Source organism: Geotrypetes seraphini, chromosome 3 (assembly GCF_902459505.1).
Source record: "Geotrypetes seraphini chromosome 3, aGeoSer1.1, whole genome shotgun sequence".
Lineage (NCBI taxonomy): Eukaryota > Metazoa > Chordata > Amphibia > Gymnophiona > Dermophiidae > Geotrypetes > Geotrypetes seraphini.
In genome coordinates, this window is record NC_047086.1 from 276,222,268 (window position 1) to 276,244,588 (window position 22,321).

General features: G+C 42.3%; 1 protein-coding gene across 4 annotated transcripts in view; it reads left to right on the forward strand.

Annotated features, from left to right (window-relative positions):
- The window catches only part of BIRC6 (baculoviral IAP repeat containing 6), a 1,530,571-nt gene that overhangs the window by 953,811 nt on the left and 554,439 nt on the right, over window positions 1-22,321 (forward strand). For all 4 annotated transcript variants that reach the window (XM_033935681.1, XM_033935678.1, XM_033935679.1 and 1 more), the window contains 2 exons: window positions 18,299-18,409; window positions 19,380-19,513. In XM_033935681.1, coding sequence (XP_033791572.1) covers window positions 18,299-18,409; window positions 19,380-19,513 — 245 coding nt within the window. The remainder of the gene's footprint in view (window positions 1-18,298; window positions 18,410-19,379; window positions 19,514-22,321) is intronic.

The window sequence follows — 22,321 nt, forward strand, 5'->3', positions numbered from 1 at the left end:
ACTATGCTTACTTACTTTTAAATCCTTAGTATTTAAAACTCCTGCTTTTATCTTTAGAGTTTTAATTCCTTATTCTACTTCTAGATCACTGAGATCAAAAGATCAACATTTATTGGCCATTCCCTCATTAAAAGTTATTAATACGAGGCGTCATACTATTTTTTCAATAACTGCTCCTCAGTCCTGGAATGATCTTCCACTATATATGAGAGGAAAAGAATTTAGATAAATTCAAGACCAAACTTAAAAGTTTTCTCTTTAAATATGCTTTTAGTGAATAAACAATTCTCTTAACTCTTTTTTTTCTAATATTTCTTCTTTAATCATTTTTGTCTCCCCTCCCAATGTTTTTACCTTAATATATTGAATTTAATATTGATTGTAACCACTAAATAATTTTCCTTTTGTCTCGATATTGTATGTATAAATTATTTAACTCAAATGATTTAATCTCTGTATAATAATGTCCATTTTTTTTAATTTAATATGAAATATTGTATGTTTGTGTAATATGTTACCCATATTTTAGATATTTTTAACAATTTGTACATCGCCTAGAACTTTGAATAGGCGATTAATCAAACTATATAATAAACTTGGAAACTTGGAAGTAGGGACACTGGATCACTTGTTGTTTTATTGTCCCTTGATACTCAATTTTTGGAAATCAATATGGGGAAAAATTAATATGGTACTCGAGGTCTCGATACCATTGTCTTATGATGTGGTCCTATTCGGGACATTGTTGAAAGTTAAGAATCAATAGACGATTATAAAAGCAGACTTCTGATTATGACAGGGGTGGCCATACAAATGATAACTGGAAACTGGAAGAATTGGGACAGATTAAATTTTTCGTTTTGGTGGGAAACACTCTGTTTGTATTACAGATACAAAAAAAAAGAATGTGTAACAATTGGGTAATAATAAAAAAAATAAAAAAATACGGAGTCCATTAGAGGCGTTTGTTAATAAGACTGATTGATTGATTAAGCTTTAATTCCTTGCTGATTTCTACACACATCCAGAGAGGGGGGGAGGTAGTAAAGTGCTTTGTTTTAATATTTGTTTTAAGATAAGTGCTGTTTGTTCTATCTGATTGTACATTTTGTTATGCGCTTGTATAAGTTCTGAAAATGAATAAAGATTTATACAAAAAAAACCCTCGTTTGCTATGTCACGGCCCATTTCTCGAGCGTGTTTATGTCACGTTGCATGTTTCGCAATTCTTCTGTGTCTTCACTACTCTGAATAACTTCATATCATCTGCAAATTTAATCACCTCGCTCATCGTACCAATTTCCAGGTCATTTATAAATATGTTGAAGAGCATGGGTCCAAGCACCAATCCCTGCGGCACTCCACTCATGACGCTTTTCCAGTCTGAGTATTGTCCATTTACCCCACTCTTTGTTTCATATCCGCCAACCAGTTTTTAATCCACTTGATTATTTCACCCTCGATTCAATGGCTCACAATTTTTCAAAGTAGTTGTTCATGCGGGACCTTGTCGAGCGCCTTCTAAAAATCCAGATATATAATGTCGACCCGGGTCACCCTTGTCTATCTGCCTGTTAACTCCCTTGAAGAAGTGCAGCAAGTTCGTCAAGCAAGATCTTCCTTTGCTGAAGCCATGCTGGCTGGTCCTCATCAGATTGTGTCCATCAAGGTGGGCAATGATGCAGTCCTTTATTAGCGCCTCTACCATCTTTCCCGGTACGGAAGTCAGACTCATCAGTCTGTAATTTCCGGATCGCCCCTTGATCCTTTCTTGAAGATTGGCGCAACATTCGCCACTTTCCAGTTTTTCAGAGTCCTTCCTGATTTGATCAACAGATTTGGTTATTAGTTGAAGCAGTTTAGCTATAACCCCTTTTCTGTTCCTTGATTACCCTTGGATGGATGCCATCCGGTCCTGGGGATTTATCGTTTTTAAACCTATCAATCTGCCTGCATACCTCTTCTAAACTGGCCGTCAACCGAGTCAGTTTCCCGTCTTCATTTCCTTTGTATAGCCTGTCGGCTTCTGGTATGTTGTGTAAATCCTCTTTGGTAAATACAGACACAAAATATGTGTTCAGTTTGTTGGCGATGACTTTGTCCTCCTTTAGCACACCCTTTATTCCATGGTCATCCAACGGCCCCACCTCTTCCTTCGCGGGTTGTTTCCCCTTAATATATTGAAAGAACTGCTTGAAGTTTTTTGCCTCCTTGGCTATTTTTTCCTCGTAGTCTCTTACTGCCTTATGGCACCTGCTTTGATGATTATGCTTTTTCCAGTTTTCTTCCATTTTTGACCTTTTCCATTCCTTAAACGAAGTCTTCTTGTCTCTGATCGCTTTCTTCACCGCTGCAGTGAGCCATGCTGGTTCCTTGTTCTTTTTCCTCTTGGATCCCTTGTTGATACGTGGTATATATAGATTTTGCACCTCGGTGACTGTGTCCTTAAAAAGGGACCAAGCTTGCTCTAGTGTTTTTACAGTGCTTATCCTCTTCTTAATCTTCTTCCCCACCATGAGTCTTATCCCTTCGTAATTCCCTTTTCGGAAGTTCAGTGCCCTGGCCATCGTTCTGGATCAATATTTTGCCCCCGTGTCCAGGTTGAAGTGGATCATATTGTGATCACTTTTTCCCAGCGTCCCTTCTACTTCTACCCACTGGTATAGTGTCTTGCGGCTCTCTTCACAGGTTCCTGGGATGAGCAGATTGCAGAAGAACTGGAAGGGGATCTGGGTCAGGACCTTACTGAACCCCAGTTCGTAGGTGTGGTATGCTTGGGTAGATTGTTTGAGTTGGATGTAGTTTGCTTGTTTGTCTGTTGTGTGGCTTGGGATGTATGGGATGGTGCATGTTTGTCTGTGGGTTGGTGGGTTTCCTAAAGTAAAAATATTATAACTGATGGTCTAGTCTGAAGATATACTAGCCACGGGTGTTGTGGGTATGGGTTGGTTTGATGTTTCTCTTTTGTTGATTCAGGCCTGCTCACTGCTGGATTCCCGCTTTGGGGAGGTTTGTAATTGTTCGATTTTCTATTGTTATTCTTGCTCTTCCGGTATTGTCCTTTTGCCGATTGTGTTTTCTTGTCTGGGTCATTTGCCATTTTCAATAAACATATATTTAAAAAAAAAAAAAAAATTTAAGCTTTATTACATGACATTTTATATGAAATCTGTCTTCCAAAAGATGTCCTTTTATGACTAGTATATGCTACCAACATCTAATGAATGATCTTCTAGATGCCAGAAAGTACATGGCACGCTCTACATTTGACACTTGGATGTTACCTCTCGAACCTCTGTAGTCTTGATCACCATGCAAAGACAAGCATGGCTATGAATCTCAGATCTAGACACCAACGTTCAAGACCGTCTCTCTAATATAGGGGATGATTTGTTTGAGGACCATATAGAGGAGGCCACATAAAAAAATCAAGAATTATGTTGACTCAAAATCTCATCAATCCAAGCATCTCCAAGCGCTCTACTTAATACTTGAGACACAGATATCACCAGCCTTCTACTTCCATTTGACTAATGACTTACAGATGCCCCAGACAATAGAGGCAACAGAAAACTTCTGCACCACTTCATTCTAAACAGCAGCAGTCTTTTGACTTCTTCCTAGAGAGCACGGTCAGTGTTTCTCAACCTTTGTCTCAGACTCTACCCATAAATCAACTCGCTCATTACCATCAACGCTGGTCTCCAATACATCGGATCATTGGGTCCTTCAGATGGAGAGTCAGGGCTATGCCCTTTGTTTGCAGAAAAAAACCTCTGAGGCACCCACCAAGAGAGTCTCTCTTATGCTCCCAGCAAAGAGCTCTCCTTTGCCTGGAGCTCTCAGCTCTCCTTCACCTCAATGTCATAGAACAAGTTTCTCTGCATGAGAGGGGCCGAGGGTTCTACTCCAAATATTTCCTCATTCTGAAAGTGACCTAGAGGCATCTGTCCAATTCTAGACCTCTGAGCTCTCAACAAATACTTGATGAAGGAGAAGTTTTGCATGGTCTCTCTGGGAACCTTATTACCACTATTAGAGAACAATGACTGGCTCTACTCTCTAGAACTTAAAGAAGCTTATACCCATATTTCCATCCCACCACACACAGGAAATATCTTTACTTTCAAGTAGAAACACACCACTTTCAGTACAAGGTGCTTCCATTTGGTCTGGCATTGGCACCCAGAGTATCCATCCCAGGATACTAAGGGAACTCAGAGAGGTTCTGGCGAGTCCTATTAAAGACTTGTTCAACAAATCTCTGGAGACGGGAGTGATTCCTGGGGATTGGAGGAGAGCGGATGTGGTCCCTATTCATAAAAGTGGTCACAGGGATGAAGCAGGAAACTACAGGCCGGTGAGCCTCACTTCAGTTGTTGGAAAAATAATGGAAGTGTTGCTGAAAGAAAGGATAGTGTATTTCCTTGAATCTAATGGGTTACAGGATCCGAGGCAACATGGCTTTACAAAAGGTAAATCGTGCCAAACGAACCTGATTGAATTTTTTGATTGGGTGACCAGAGAGCTGGATCAAGGACATATGCTAGATGTAATTTACTTGGATTTCAGCAAAGCCTTTGATACAGTTCCTCATAGGAGGCTGTTGAACAAACTTGAAGGGCTGAAGTTAGGACCCAAAGTGGTGAACTGGGTCAGAAACTGGCTATCGGACAGACGCCAGAGGGTGGTGGTTAATGGAAGTCGCTCGAAGAAAGGAAAGGTGACTAGTGGAGTCCCTCAGGGTTCGGTGCTGGGGCCAATCCTGTTCAATATGTATGTAAGTGACATTGCTGAAGGGCTAGAAGGAAAAGTGTGCCTTTTTGCAGATGATACCAAGATTTGTAACAGAGTAGACACCGAAGAGGGAGTGGAAAATATGAAAAAGGATCTGCAAAAGTTAGAGGAATGGTCTAATGCCTGGCAACTAAAATTCAATGCAAAGAAATGCAGAGTAATGCATTTGGGGATTAATAATAGGAAGGAACCGTATATGCTGGGAGGAGAGAAGCTGATATGCACGGACGGAGAGAGGGACCTTGGGGTGATAGTGTCCGAAGATCTAAAGGCGAAAAAACAGTGTGATAAGGCAGTGGCTGCTGCCAGAAGGATTCTGGGCTGTATAAAGAGAGGCGTAGTCAGTAGAAGGAAGAAGGTGTTGATGCCCCTGTACAGGTCATTGGTGAGGCCCCACTTGGAGTATTGTGTTCAGTTTTGGAGACCGTATCTGGCGAAAGACATAAGAAGACTTGAGGCGGTCCAGAGGAGGGCGACGAAAATGATAGGAGGCTTGCGCCAGAAGACGTTTGAGGAGAGACTGGAAGACCTGAATATGTATACCCTAGAGGAAAGGAGAGACAGGGGAGATATGATTCAGACGTTCAAATACTTAAAGGGTATTAACGTAGAACAAAATCTTTTTCAGAGAAAGGAAAATGGTAAAACCAGAGGACATAATTTGAGGTTGAGGGGTGGTAGATTCAGGGGCAATGTTAGGAAATTCTACTTTACGGAGAGGGTGGTGGATGCCTGGAATGCGCTCCCGAGAGAGGTGGTGGAGAGTAAAACTGTGACTGAGTTCAAAGAAGCGTGGGATGAACACAGAAGATTTAGAATCAGAAAATAATATTAAATATTGAACTAGGCCAGTTACTGGGCAGACTTGCACGGTCTGTGTCTGTATATGGCCGTTTGGTGGAGGATGGGCTGGGGAGGGCTTCAATGGCTGGGAGGGTGTAGATGGGCTGGAGTAAGTCTTAACAGAGATTTTGGCAGTTGGAACTCAAGCACAGTACCGGGTAAAGCTTTGGATTCTCGCCCAGAAATAGCTAAGAAGAAAAAAAAAAAAAAATTTAAATTGAATCAGGTTGGGCAGACTGGATGGACCATTCGGGTCTTTATCTGCCGTCATCTACTATGTTACTATGTTACTATTCACAAAGTGCTTAGTAGTTGTAGCTGCACTCCTCTGCTCTTACAGTTTTCAAGTGTTCCCTTTATCTGGACAATTGGTTAATCAAGGTCCCCACACCTCATCAGGCTCATCAAGCCATGAATGCAATATTTCTTCTACTGGAGCTTCTGGGATTCACAGGCAACTATGACATCTAGAACCCATCTAGAACCCACTCAAACTCTAGAGTTCATTGGAACCCTCTTAGACATGACTCAAACTCATGCCTTTCCACCTCAACAAGGACTCAAATTTGCCAGCAGGTTTCCTCTCGTCATTGCATAACTGCATGTGAAATTCTTCAAATCCTCAGCCACATGGACTCTACAGTACATGTAACTCCATTTGCTCTTCTACATCTCAGAAAACCTTTATGGACACTTTTGACTGAACGGTCTTAATCCACTGGACTACTATCCCAGTAATTGAGAGTGACTGCTCATCTCCAAAAGTCAAATCAGTGGTGGCTATCGGCAACCAATCTTTCCAGAGGCCTTCTATTGCAGACACCACCACATCAGAAGATATTGACAACTGATACCTCCTTGCTCTTGGAGTCCTCCTGAAAGAGCTCTCCATATTAATCTCCTAGAGCTTCAAGCAATCCACAATGATCTATACACATTCCATGATTGTCTCCTTAATCAAGTAGTACTCATCTGCACAGAAAACCAGGTAACATGTGGACAAGAAGGTTTGTACAGGATCTCGCCTACTCTGCCAAGAAGCAATCCAAATTTGGTCTTCAGTGATTCCAGTCAACATTTTTTTTGAGAGCAGTCTACCTAACAGGAAAGCAGAATATTTTTTTTCCATCAAGTTGAGCAGACTCCACCATTTTATATCAGATCTTTGCAAATCAGGGAACCCCAGAAATGGATCTCTTTGTTTTCCCTAGGATCACAAACTTCCACTCTTCTGTTCCAAACTCTACACACCCAATTATCTAAAATTGGATGCCTTTCTCTTCGACTGGTGAGACAAGTTCCTTAATGCTTGCCCTCTATTTCCTCTACTCAGTAAAACTCTACTCGAGCGCTTATCTGCCATCATGTTTCTATGTTAAATTATTCGATAACTGGAACAGAGCTAGTGAAATGCAACATATGTACTTATACATTGACTGTTGGATAGTTTGTCCAAACACAGTGCAGCGCTCGGCCTTTAGTCATTTGGGAGCCACGCGGTCAGAAACATGGATGCCCCATTGCAAGATTGCACCATCGAAGAACAGTGTGCAGTAGTACGGTGCAGTAGTGCACTTTCTATGGGCAGTAGGAGTGAAACCTGTAGAAATTCGCTGCTGGTTATTGACACAGTATGGACATAGCACCATGAATCAACAAAAGGTTTGTGGGTGGGTAAAAAGGTTTAAAGTGGGAAGAACAGATGTAACCGATAAAGGTCGTTCTGGTCACCCATCAACATCACACACACAAGAGCACATTTACAGGGCAGATGCCTTGATTAGAGAAGACCGACATATTACGGTGTCTCAGTTGGCTGCAAATTTGGGTATCAGCTATGGATTTGCATTTGCCATAATGCATGATGACTTGGATACAGGAAAGTCTGCGCACGATAGGTTTCCAAACAGCTTACTGAGCTACACAAACAACAGTTTGTAGAGGTTTTGACCCAGTTCCCGAGATGGTGTGAAGAAGATCCTAGTATTCTGGAGAGACATGGGTGCATCACTACAATCCGAAGAGCAAAAGACAAAGCATGGAGTGAAGAAATCTGTCTTCTCCAGAGACGAAGAAATTTAAACATCAGCCCTCCTCCAAGAAAACCATGTTAACCTTCTTTTGAGATATTACATAAGAACATAAGCAGTGCCTCTGCTGGGTCAGACCAGAGGTCCATCACGACAAGCAGTCCGCTCACGCGGCAGCCCATCAGGTCCAGGACCTGTATAGTAATCCTTTATCTATACCCTTCTATCCCCTTTTCCTTCAGGAAATTATCTAATCCCTTCTTGAACCCCAAAACTGTATTCTGTCCTATCACACCCTCTGGAAGCGCATTCCAGGTGTCCACCACCCTTTCGGTGAAGAACTTCCTAGCATTGATTCTGAATCTGTCCCCTCTTAATTTTCCCGAATGCCCTTTCGTTCTTGTAGTTTTTGAACGTTTGAAGAATCTGTCCCTCTCCACTTTCTCCATGCTCTTCATGATCTTGCAAGTTTCTATCATGTCCCCTCTAAGTCTCCACTTCTCCAGGGAAAAGAGCCCCAGTTTCTCTAATCTTTCAGCATATGAAAGGTTTTTCATACCTTTTATCAATCGTGTCGCTCTTTTCTGAACCCTCTCGATGGGGTACCATTCACCACCACCTTCTGACGTCTGCCGTTCAGCCAATCCCCAATCCATGTAGTTAGAATGTCTCCTAATCCTATCGATTTTAGCTTGTTTAGTAATCTCCCTCATCGAAGATTACTAAACAAGCTAAAATCGATAGGATTAGGAGACATTCTAACTACATGGATTGGGGATTGGCTGAACGGCAGACGTCAGAAGGTGGTGGTGAATGGTACCCCATCTGAAGCGTCGGACGTGATCAGTGGAGTGCCGCAGGGATTGGTCCTGGGCCCAATTCTATTCAACTTATTCATAAGAGATATGACACAAGGACTTAGAGGAAGGATATCACTATTCGCCGACGACGCCAAACTTTGCAACATAGTAGGCAAAAGCTCATTACCTGATACTATGTCACACGACCTACTGCTGCTGGAACAATGGTCAAATACTTGGCAGCTAGGCTTCAATGCTAAAAAATGCAAGATAATGCACTTGGGCAAGAGAAACCCGCGTAGAGCTTATGTACTAAATGGCGAGACCTTGGTTACGACCACGGAGGAACATGATCTAGGAGTGATCATTAGTGAAGACATGAAAGTTGCCAATCAAGTGGAGAAGGCTTCCTCCAAGGCAAGACAAATATTGGGGTGTATCCGCAGAGGTTTCGTCAGCAGGAGACCTGAAGTTATGATGCCGTTGTACAGAGCCATGGTGAGGCCGCACTTGGAGTACTGTGTTCAGTTTAGGAGACCACACTACCAAAAGGACGTGCAAAGGATCGAGTCGGTTCAGCGAACAGCCACCAGGATGGTCGTGGGGCTCAAGGATCTCCCATATGAAGAAAGACTACAGAAGTTGCGACTGTACTCACTCGAGGAAAGAAGAGAACGGGGAGATATGATCGAAACGTATAAATACATCACGGGACGCATCGAGCCAGAAGATGATATCTCCTGGCCCATGGGTCCCTCGACCACCAGAGGACATCCGCTGAAAATCAGGGGAGGGAAGTTTCACGGCGACTCCAGGAAGTACTTCTTCACCGAAAGAGTGGTGGATCATTGGAACAGACTACCACTCCAGGTGGTAAAGGCCAGCAGCGTGACGGATTTTAAGAATAAATGGGATACTCTTGTGGGATCTTTAAGGAAGTAAATTCAGGGGGGGGATACTTGGAATGGGCAGACTTGGTGGGCTGTAGCCCTTTTCTGCCGCTTTTTTTCTATGTTTCTATCACCATATCCTTCTTAAGGTACAATGACCAATATTGGACGCAGTACTCCATTTGCGGCGCATCATCGCCCGATACAACGGCAGGATAACTTCTTTCGTTCTGGTTGTAATACCTTTCTTGATAGTACCCAGCATTCTATTCGCCTTCTTAGAGGCCGCTGCGCACTGTGCCAACGGCTTCATTGTGTTGTCCACTATTACCCCCAAGTCCTTTTCTTGGGTACTTTTACCCATTACCAGCCCTCCCATCGTATAACTGTACTTCGGGTTTCTGTTTCCTACATGCAAGACTTTACATTAAACTTCATCTGCCATCTCTTCGCCCACTCTTCTAGTTTGTTAAGAAGCTTATTCTGATGCATTTCTAAGCACATGGGCAAACGGTGATCAGTGAAAATTACTGTGCATTGCTGCAAAATGAGCTTAAACCTGCAATTCATAGCAAAAGAAGAGGAATGTTACCCAATACAGAATTGCTACACCATGATAATGCATATCCTCATACAGCAGCAGTGACAGAAGAGACAGTGCAACAGCTTGGGTTTGAACATCTTCCACATCCTCCTTACAGCCCGGATCTGGCGCCTAGAGATTCATATCTTTGGTCTACTGAAGGAGATGCTGTGAGATTGCAGGTTCACCTCTGATGATGAATTAAAGGAAATCCAAAACAGAAGCAGAGTATGCCTGGTCTTCAAATGAACCACACTTTATTAGCAGCAAATAGTGTAATATATGTAGAAAAGCATTGGGCACATCGTTTGACTCAACACAGACCATGTTTCAGCTAAAAGTCTACATCAGGAGTCCTTCTGTGTGACAAGAAATATAAGAAACAGAATTCATAAAAGGAGTACCAGATTAGTGCTGCCCGATTCACAATTGAAATCGATTCACCGATTCATTTCGGGTGAATCGATTCAAAACCCCCAAAAATCGGCCTCCCGATTCATTGTCTGATCCTCCCCCCTCATCCCCTAAAGCAGGATCGGCAGTGCTGCCTCTTGCTGTCCGGTGCTGCCGCTCCTGCTTTAGAGGGGGAGGTTCAGTCGGGAAGTGCTGCAGTGTCCGGCTTCCCCCATGGCCTCCCCCCTCCCTTTACCTGATTGCAGCAGAGAGCAGCCTGCAGAAAGGATCGCAGGTACTTTAGTGATCCTTACAGGTTGCCATAGGCCTCAGGAGCTGTCTTCCCTGTGCTGCGATCCTGCCTCTGACATCAGAGGAGGGGCGGGACCACGGCAGAAGGTCAACAGCTCCAGAGCTACAAAGCTTTGCCTCCATCAGGCCCAAGCCGCAGCTAAAGGTTATAGGCCTCCTCCATCTGGTTATAGGCCTCCTCCATCTTACCAGAGGCATTATCCTCAAAAGGCAGCACCTTATTCAAGGCTGCCTCCTAAAAAGCCACAGCAGCAACAACGGCAGCGTAAACCTCAGACTCCAGGAAGCCTACCACTAGGCAATGTTACAACCAGAAATGGACTAGGTTTTCTGCGTGGTGCACTCTTCATCACAAGAAGCCTCAATCTACCTCCTTGTCTTCAGTTCTGAATTTACCTGTTGCATTTATTTCAATCAGGTGTCAAATCAATTGCTGCTTTTCATTAGCCCTTGGATGAGAAACCTTTATCTGCTCTTCCTATGGTTTCTAGATTTATGAAAGGACTTTTCAATGTCAAGCCACCTCTCAAACCTGGGATCTCAGTGTTGTTCTTGATCAGTTGCTGAAACCTCCATTTGAACCAATGTCTTCGGCTCATCTAAAATATCTCACTTGGAAAGTGGTTTTTCTCATTGCTCTCACGTCTGCTCGCAGAGTCAGTGAGCTACAAGCTTTAGTAGCGGACCCACCTTTCACAGTATTCCATCATGACAAGGTGGTCCTCTGTACTCATCCTAAATTCTTACCTAAAGTGGTTTCAGAATTTCATCTCAATCAATCCATTGTTCTTCCAGTGTTTTTTTCCAAAGCCTCATTTTCATCCTGGAGAAATAGCTCTTCATACTCTGTACTATAATAATAATAATAAATTTATATGCCACCATACCGGGAAGGTTCTAAGCGGCTAACAACAGGAAAACAATACATACAATTCTAATAAATACATCAAGATAAAATAAAAATGTGAATAAAATAAATATAACTGGAAAGATATGTTGAAAAAGCAAAGAACGTTAAGATACCAGCCTGTTGAATAGTTATGCCTTTAGCAATTTTCTAAAATCTAAATAAGAAGAAGCTTCTAACATCATTTTACTGAGCCATGTATTCAATTTGGCGGCCTGAAATGAAAACGTTCTCTCGAGGAACCTCTTGTAGTGACAAGATTTTATGGAAGGGTATATAAACAGATGTACTCTTCGTGTATTCTTGTTAAAGTGATTCAAAGAAAAATGAGGGAGCAAGTAGCCTGGTGACATACCAAAAACTACTTTGTAGCAAATACATGAAAACTTAAACATAACTCTAGATTCCACTGGCAGCCAGTGCGATTTTTGATAGAAAGGAGTAATATGCTCCCATTTTTTTAAGCCATAAATGAGGTGAACAGCAGTATTCTGGACTATTAATTTTCTAAGAATTTTCTTACAAGCCCCTACATATACAATATTACAGTAGTCAAAAATACTTAAGATTGAAGATTGCACCAACAAATGAAAGGAAACTTCGTCAAAATACTTCTTAATGGTACAGAGCTTCCAGAGCACTAAAAAGCATTTCTTAATCAATAAATCGGTATGTTTATTCAGAGTAAGATGTTTATCCAACGCTAGTCCCAATATTTTTATGGATTGGTCTATGTTATAATCCAAACCATTCACATGAATCTTTGTTTCTTTGAGCTTGTCATTGGGCAATGCTAAAAAGAATTTGGGTTTTTTCCTTGTTTAATTTGTCATTGGGCAGTGCTAAAAAGAATTTGGTTTTTTTCCTTGTTTAATTTCAGTTTAAAAGCCGTCATCCAGAGCTCAATCTGGCTTAGGGTGAATGCAAGAAGACTTGTGAACCTTGGTGTCAAACAAGTTAATGGGATGACAATAGTAATGTCATCGACATAAATGTAGAACTTGAGTTTTAAGCTTTGCAGCAGGTTTCCCAAAGAAACAAGATAGATGTTGAACAGAGTGGGAGAGAGAGGGGAACCCTGCGGCACCCCACAAGAATTTTCCCAGCAATATGACAAATTGTCATCCTTGAACACCTGGTATGATCTTTTACCCAGAAATCCACAAAACCAATTCAGGACATCTCCCGAAATTCCAATTGATTCCAAGCAATCCAGAAGAATAGTGTGGTCGACCAAGTCGAAGGCGCTGCTCAGATCGAGATGCAGAATTAAAGCACTTACACCTTGGCTAAAAAGTGAGTGTAAGTGATCTAACAGGGAGGCAATAATAGTTTTAGTACTAAAACCTGACCAAAAACCAGATTGTTTGTCATGCGGAATACTGAACCTATTTAGATGTATGTCAAGTTCAACATTTACCACCCCCTCCTTCAACTTAATAGCCAAGGGAATGCTAGCTAGGGGTCTGAAATTGGATGCAATGCTAGTGGGTTCTTTAATATTTTTCCTAATAGGTGTAATCACAATTTGACCCTGTTCCTCTGGGATCATCCCTTTGGATAGTAAAAAATTAATCCAAAGTAGCAGTTTGGCCTTAAAATTAACTGGAGCAGCTTTCATGACATTTGGCAGACAGCTGTCAAGTCTGCAATATGATTTTACATACTTTTTAGAGAATTTACTGAAAGTTTGCCAATCAATAACAGTAAATTGTGCCAACACAGATCTACTCTGGGAACATCTGAATCCTGAAAGATAGTATAACACCAATGATGATAAACAGGGACTAGACCTTAGTTTTTGTATTTTAGAATTGAAAAAGTCAGCCAAATTATCTGAAGTTGGAGTAAGTTCTTTATCGGAATTAGCCGTAAATGTCTCTATATCATAACTAATTTAAATGAGCTACTACTATTGGTTGTTACGTTGCCAATCTTTTGGGCATAAAAGTTTTTTCGTTTCTTTGGCTTTCTACTTGCAAAGGACTAAGCAGGTAGGATGCCCTGTTTGCTGCTGGTGACAACTAGAAATAGTAGGGGGCAGAATTCATTTAACAGAATCCACTGCTGGTAGTAGATGCCAGGTGCCTCCACCCCAGGTGTTAGTGCCTCAAACTATGCCACTGGGCCTACATGATGGATCTGTCTAAATGAAGGCACATCTCAATAAGATTTTTCGACCATTCAGCGTTTCCAGCTTCTAGTGCTACTCCACCTCTAGTGCAGTATAGTCATTGTTTGTTCAGTTAGATATAGTACTTGTCTGAACTCTGCGTATCACATTCAAGGGCATCACCACCATAGACCAGTCCTTATCAATCTCTTTCTTGTACAACCCCACTCTATTCTTGAACCCTCAGGTAGTAAGTTAATTCTCACAAGATCTCTTGTAGGAAGCTTCATTTGCATACTTTTGCTCCTCCCTTATCTCTGGACTCCCCTCCAATTCCTCAGTTGTCTTCCTACAAGCGAGACAGTAGGAGCTTGTCTGATCTGCTCATGTTTTTTGGGGGTTTTTTAAATTTCATTCTTTTTGCTGATTTCATGTTGAAGAGGATCCCTTTTGAGGATAGCTCTGGTTGCAGGAGACCGCAGACTGATGCAGAAAGTCTGCTTCCAGGGGGTTGGCTGCTTTGCAGTGCACCTCTTGGACAGTTTGCATTTAAAGATCAGGAGCTCAGGAACTGTTCCCTTGGAAGCATAGCTTGCCCCAGGTTCATCCGCTAGTGGGCTTGAGTGTAGGCTGCATGGCTCCATGGTGGTCTATCCAGAATCGGGGCTGACTGCATTTTTCCCCCCTCTTGTGCGCTTGGGCTCCTGAAGGGGTTAAGGTCTCCAGCTGGGACTGAGAAGCAGTCAGAAGATACAGGCAGTCCACTTTCCAGACTTGTTGAGACAGAGGATTTCCCTGTAAGCTGTTTCAGCTTCTATCTTGCAGCTCCCAGCACACAACTCCAGGAATCAGAGGAACCAAGGTTCTGTTTCCCGCTCTGCAGTGCCAGCCAAAAAGTCACATTGGTGTAAGCCCTCAAGTTGCTCCTCTGAAGATTGGAGATCAGCTCTCAAACTAAGAGGAGGCCTGGGAACAGATAACATCTGACTACTAGGTCCATTACATCTGACCACTAGGTCCTGGATATTATCAGAGAGGGTTACAAGATAGAGTTTGTGCGCCCTCTCCAACTGGTTTATGGATTCACCAACAGGATGGCCAGAGAAGGTGGAAAAAGTCTGAGCAACGTTACGAAGATTGATACATATTCAAACCATGGAATCCGTTACTTCAGAGGATTTGGGCTCTAGTAGATACTCAATATACTTTGTTGTGCTGAAGAAAGCCTCAGAGGAGTAGAGACCCACCCTGGATCTCAAATATGTCAATATGGCCCTGAGAGTTCCTCAGTTCCGAATGGAGACCATTCGGTCCTTTATCGCAGCTTTAGAGACAGGAGACTTTCTGGTCACTTTGTATTTGATGAAGCTTATCTTCATATTCCAATCTTCCCAGAGCATAGAAAGTTCCTGAGATTCCTGAGATGTGTTGGCGAATCATTACCAATTCTCAGCAATTCCCTTGGGGCTGGCAATGGCACTCTGAAATTTCACTAATGTTTTGGTGGTAGTGGTTGCTCATCTCCACAGAGCGGATTGACAAGTACATCCGTACATAGATGATTGGCTCATCAGAGAACCGTCCCGAACAGAAGGAGAAAAAGTAGTAGTGGCAGTTGTGGAGATGTTGCAGAGTCTGGGCTAGATTGTGAACTTTTGAAAGAGCCATCTGGTTCTGACACAGTCCTTGGAATATCTTTTGGTCTTATTCAACTTCCAGAAGATGTAAACAGAAGCTTCATGGTCACAGATCTGTTGACCAAGCTAGTATCTTCTCCATGGTATTACCTTCAGGTTCTTTGGTCAATGGCCACGATAGAAGTGGTGCCCCAGGTGAAGGCACATATGCGTCCTCTCCAGGACAAGTTGTTTCTCACTGGTCACCTCAGACTCCCTCCAAATTCCACTCCCTTTCACAGTGGCAGGCTGAAGCAGCATGAGCTGGTGGCTCCACCCACAGCGTCTAGCAAAAGGAATTCTGCTCCGGTTCAATTTCTGCGTTATCCTAATGACGGATGCCAACTTGTTTGGCTGGGAGCTTATTGCAGTGGTCACCCAGTTCAAGGACAATGTAATCTTTCTCAGCGGAAATGGTCTATCAGCAGGATGGAACTGTGTGCCGTTTGGCACTGCAACAATTGCAGTCTTTGCTGGAGGGCAAAGCAGTCAGTTTTCTATGGCATTGCCAGTGCAGTGCTCTATGTCAAGAGACAGGGAAGCACCAGGAGCGCTCTGTTAAGCCAAAACTCACCTGCAGGCGATCTCTGTGGTGGGTGTATACAGTATTCAAGTGCATTATCTCGACAGGTAGACTTTAGACTCGGGAGAGTGGTCATTGCCCCTGAAAGCATTCCAGGCCATTATGTGATGATGGGGTTATCTGATGTTCAACCTCATGGCAAGTACAAAGAGCAAAATGTTTGTCCTGTTCTTCAGCCAAAGATGCAAACCCAGAAGACCATGACCAGAGACCGGGCTACCGTATGTGTTCCCACCCTGGCACATGATAGTCCAGGTGATCCGCCAAATAGCAGATCACTCAGGAACAGTAGTCCTAATAGCACCAGATTGGTCCAGGTACCCGTGGTACAAGGATCTTGTATGCTTGCAGAAGGAGCAAAGTCTTAGATTCCAGGAGCACCCAGACTTGCTCTCTTAAGGGCTGATAGAAAATCTGGGGTGCTTTAGCTTATTGTACAGCTCTTGAACGTTCAGTGTTAGTCCAAAAAGGATATTCAGAAGTAGTCATTACTGCTCTCCTTGGAACCAAAAAGCCATCGATTGTTTCAGCATATGCTAAGGCGTGGAGATGCTTTAGCACTGGTGCAGCAGAGAAAAGTTAGAGCCGGACAAAGCCCTAATCTCTTTAGTACTGGTGTTTCTCCAAGAGATCCTTGACAAGGGATTGGCAAAGTTCAAGTAGAAGGGTTGTCGTGATACGGCTATCGGCCCATCCAAACCCACAGTCAGGCTCTTGAAAGGTGCCCTGAGGCTAAGGCTGCCGATCTGAGATCCATTTGCATCATGGAATTTTAATGTAGTCTTAGAAGGATTCAGCAGCGCTCTTTAGGAGCCCTTAGAGGAAGCCTCTCTCATGGATCTATTGGTCTTCATGGAAGCAATTACTTCTGCTAGAACAGTCTCAGAATTACAGGCAGCCGTCTCAGAATTGCAGTCTCAGAATTGCAGGTAGCCGTCCCTCCTTCTTACCGAAAGTTGTCTCAGCATTTCATGTCAATCAAGAGGTTAGACTGCCAGCATTTCCAAGAAGAAAGACAAGGTCTTACAGGTTTTGGATGTCCAGAGAGTTCTGTTGCATTACCTGGAGGTGACTATTGAGTTTTGTCTCTCAGATCATCTTTTCATGTTAACCAATCAAGCAAGTTGAAGCAGACACACTTCCAAGGCCACCATCTCTATACATCAGTTGCGGCAAACAACCGCTTCTTTCATTGAAAGCGTATTTGACAAGAGGAGTGACTTCCTCTTGGGTGGAAGCTTTCGAAGTTCTACCTGAGGAGATTGGTAGATCAACAACCTCGTCCTCCCTTTATACGTTCATTAAATTCTACAGGGTAGACATAGCAGCACTTGAGAGTGCCACTTTCAGGCCCTCAGTACTATGAGCAAGGTCATTTATCCCACCCAAGAGTTTGGGGACTGCTTAGGTACGTCCCTGTTGTTCAGCATACCATACCCGTTGCACTAGAAAAAGAGATTAGGTTCTTACCGTAATAATATATTTTCCAGTAGATAGAGATGATATGCTTAACCCCCGGCCCAGCAATTTATCTAATGTGCCTGTTTTCTGAATCAAACTTAATGGTTGACTCCATAGCTAAGATTTCACTGTCAGTCAAACTATTGGATTAGAAAGAGACTGTATATAGGATTACAAGGGAGGAATGGTTGAGCTCCATATATGTTCAGACTGTCTGTTTTTAAAATCCATTGTTCCTCTCAGAGGTTTAACATTTTAACTAAGAACTAAGACATTGGGTCAGACCAATGGTCCATCAAGTCTAGTAGCCCGTTCTCATGGTGGCCAATCCAGGTCACTAGTACCTGGCCAAAACCATATACCATGCTACCGATCCAGGGCAAGCAGTTGCTTCTCCATGTCTTTCTCAATAACAGCCCACTTTGTTATTTCTTCATTGAATTTTTTAACTTCATCTGAGCAGATCAGACAACTGGTTTCAGGGATTTTCCTGTATCTCTCCTTCTCGTTTTCTGTAGAACTGTGGCCAACTTTGATATGAACTGAAGGGGGCAGCAGAGACCATGGAGAAGTTAAAAAACTGTGATTAACATCGTCTGCAATATACTCACAAGCACAGATGGATAACCTTATGATTCCGCATAATATCCCTATCTACTGGAAAGGATATTATCAAGGTAAAAAACTAATCTCTTTTTAAACAAAAAAATCTTACTTCATGTTATTGATGCATCTCAGTGGACAACATTGATATACCATGTTATCTTAGGTTTTTTACTTTGAATTTTTTTTCTCATCAGAACAAGCTAATTTTGGAGTGAAATGTTAGAAATATATTAAAATCTATGAATGGTTTCCTATCCTTTTTACTGTGTGATACTATCATTCACTGTGTGTTCTTTCTTTCTAGCCTCTCTGACTAGCTTTCTAACGGTGCTGGCTTGGTATCCAAACACATTACTGCGGACATGGTGCCTTGTGCTTCATAGCCTCACTCTCATGACAAACATGCAACTAAATTGTGAGTTTCGTGGGAGCTATATCTTCTGGGTAAACTTTGCACGGAGGCAAAAGCAAGCTCTATGTGCATTCTTGTCTAAATTCAAGAAAGCATGGAATAGGCACATGGGATCTCTTAGAGAGAAGAAGAGATAATGGGCAGACTGGATGGGCCATTTGGCCTTTATCTGCCTCTATGTTTCTAAAGCAGTGTAAAAATCTCACTATGCTGTAAAAATATTTATCAAGCTGCATTGATTTACGATTCACCTTTGAAGAAACACTGCATTGGGTGAATCGGTTCATAAAGGTGATTAATACATTTCAGTAAATAAATGTGAATAAAGAAATATGGTTAAGAGACAAGCACAAATTGTATCTTTTCGTCAATATTTTTGAAGGGTCTTCAGTAATGCAGTAGTTTACTGAGTATGTTTGATTGCAGAAGGTTTGTCCAGTTCCAATAGATGCAAGTCTTTTCAAGGGTTGAACAAAAAAAAAAATCTTTGTGGTTATCTCCTAGTTGGTGGAGTGGTACAAATAAAAGAAAATGAAGAATAAAGTGGAAATTAGTTGAAGTGCAGCATTGAGAACAGGGAAAATCACAGTAGTAATGCATGATTGATTTCAGGCAATCTGTGTAGGAAAGTTTAAATCCCCAAACTCTCTTTAAATCCTGAGTCATTTTTTGTACATTTGCACAATGCAGTAAGTATGAAGCTACCCAGCCATGCCCATATTTGGTCATCATTTTTATTCATGATTATTTTGTTCCAACAATCAATCTATCTGTAAATACAAATAAACATTCAATATTGCTGCTATTTAGTATTAGACCAGTCATATTTGGAAACATGCAAATGAATCAGATCTGGATTTACTATGTTACAAAACTAACAGGCTTCTGCTATCAGTGTGTCTACAACTAAACAAACCTGTAAATTTAAGATATTCATAACTTAAGTTCTGATTGTGCGTTTGTGTTCTTGAAGCTGGACCAAGCAATTCCATTGGAGTTCAGGAAAGTACTGCTCAGCTGCTGGTGTCTGATTCAAACCTTATTCACGTTCTAGTGAAATTCCTATCGGGAACTAATCCTCATGGAACAAATCAACACAGTCCACAGGTAACATAGCTGGTTATTCATAGAACTGTTTATTTAGTATTTACTTTAGTGTTATTGGATTATATTTAAGCACATTGGGATAATTTCATAGGTTGTAAATATTTGTGAGGGTTGGGGGAAGGAATTAATTAAGGTGTGGTAAAGGCAGTACCACAAGTTGCTGAATCCTGTGGTAAAAGAATAATGCTGCTTATGAGCCATCTTGCAAACAGTATTATTCTAGTGGCCCAGGAGCATTAGGTTGCAAAACTGTAGCTTGATGTTCTTGGGCAGGAGCCTCTCCCCTCCTTCTTTGAAACACATTCCTATTCCCGTGATGCAAACTCCCAGTCTCCATAATCCCTCCCACCCCACCTCTATACCCGTACCCCTGTGGCATTGTGGTCTAGTGATCCAAGGGCAGGAACAAACCCCAGTTGCTCTTGGTATCTCCTGTAAAATGTTGCCCCTAGCAGTAGTGTTTTGCTGCTGCTTCTAGGGAGTTATGTTCCCATATAAGGAAACATGAACCCATAGCAGTAGTAGTGCAAGACTGCCGCTAGGGGTGCCATTTTGACAGGTGGTGTCAGGAGGGCAGGAGTGACTGTGGATCACTCCTTCCTTGGGACGACTGGACCAGCAGTCCAGAGAGGTAGGGACATGGGGGTGGGATGGGGGATTTGCATTGGGGGTGCAGGGATATGTTTCAGAGTGGGGTGAGGGAATTTGTACTGTACTCCTTTAAGCTTCTGCAGTGAGCATTGGCCTGCACCTTTGAGTCCTTGATACTCCTGTCAGGGTAAAGTAACTCCAACTTTAGGCTAGAGCAGTGGTCTCAAACTCATGGCCCGGGGGCTACTTGTGACCCACCAGGTACTATTTTGAGGCCCTCGGTATTATAAGAATGATTCTTTATGGAAAACTTGTGCCTTAAGTGTCTGGCAGTTGCATTCTGGCAGTTGCCCGCCTCACTGCTGTAACCTCACGCAAGCGCTTTCCTGCGTCTGTACACGATTGTCCTTTCCACTCCACCTCACAATCACGTACAGACGCAGGAAAGCGCTTGCGTGGGGTTACAGCAGTGAGGCGGCAACGTTCCAGAACGTAAGGTATCCATTGGAGGCAGTGCAGCTTATGCATGTGTCCGGTGCTGGAGGAGGTCAGAGCTGAAGGCAGCTTTATAATACCCAGGGCCTCAAAATAGTTGGTCCAAAATCTTGTCTCTTGCAGTTGATACTTTGATAGTTTTTCACTTTCTGCATGTTGCAATTGCTTCTGATAATTTATAAAGTTTATAAATCTTTCCTTAATTGCTTCTGATAATTTCAGATTTCAAATAATCCACATTTTGGATTTGTAGGTACTTACCTCATGCCAAGTTGTCATTTCTTTAATAAGACATTAACTATTTTTTCTGCGGCCCTCCAAGTACCTACAAATCCAAAATGTGGCCCTGCAAAGGGTTTGAGTTTGAGACCACTGGGCTAGAGTTATTTTACCATCATTTTCTGTGCATGGAGCAAGTAACTTTATGGCATTTACATGTAATGAGAGCATGTGCATGTTTTGCATCTCATTACTGTGTAACCTGTACTGATTTAAATATCACCACTGTAGTTTAATACAAGCTGCATTCAGGCCATGTAAATCACATGGGGGATCATGTTCTTTGTAAATGTATCAGCTTTGATCATAAATAATCAACTTTCACTTTTGGTTTTTTTTTTTAAAGTTCTGGATGTACAGATGTCATTTGGATTATCCTACAAACTAGAACTCATCAATTTTTTGAGGGTACAATAATTAGCTGATATGTTCTTAGGTGTGTGGTGTCTATACAGTATCCATTTTTAACATCTGTGCCAGATCAGACCAGATGGGTAGATTATGTCCCTCTGCTAGCACTGACTTCTTTATCCTTTAAAAAGTGCTTTGGTGCTACCTTCAGCTCCTCAATATATCTCTGACTTCAGCAGATGGTGCAATCATATTATCTAGTGTAGCAACTCAGGAAGGTTGTAGGCCCCATTTCCCAGTGGAGCATAAACTAAGTCTGGGGGGACATTGTAGACAACAGTCCTTTTGAGGCTAATTTCCCTTTCTCCTTGGGAACAAACTAGAGTTCTAAGATTAGCAAAGGCTGGTCCACGGAGACCAGGAGTACTAAATCTGGTATTGCCAAGTCCCTCCCTCTGCCCTCTAATCCTTGTTTGGATTGTGGCTTCAGTATCCTTTTCTGCTCTTGGAAGGAGGCCAAAGATACATTCCCTCCTAGTCTGCTGCAATTCTGTGTTGGATTGGGACTTAGTTAAGAGGTCTTAAGTGATCACACTCCTCCTGTTTTCCTCTCCTCTTGTTTCCAGTATGTCTTGGGAAAAATGTAGGTAACATGGAAACACAAACACAAGGATGTTGCCTCCATGGGTTACCAACAAACTTCCAGATTTTGATACCTTGGATCCCGTATTGGACCGCTTTAGGCTCTCTCCCCTTAGGCTGACATATCCCTAGTTACCCTATTTCAAAGGGTAGTAAATTCAGAACTCTGTCTTTTATTTTCATATTAAATGCAATAATAAATGGTATAGCAGACAACTCAAAAACACAGTAACATCAAATCAAATGGTCAGCCATCCACTGATACAGTTCAGCTACCCCATTCCCTCAAACCATCTCCCTCAAATAAGAATCTCTTATCCTAGCCTCTCCCCCTCTCTATTGAAGAAAACTTATGCAGAGCCCTTAGTTCCTTCAAGGTACTCTACCATCAACAAACTGTATGGTTTAAATAACTACATCATCAGGCTACATACCCCTCAGTTCTTATCT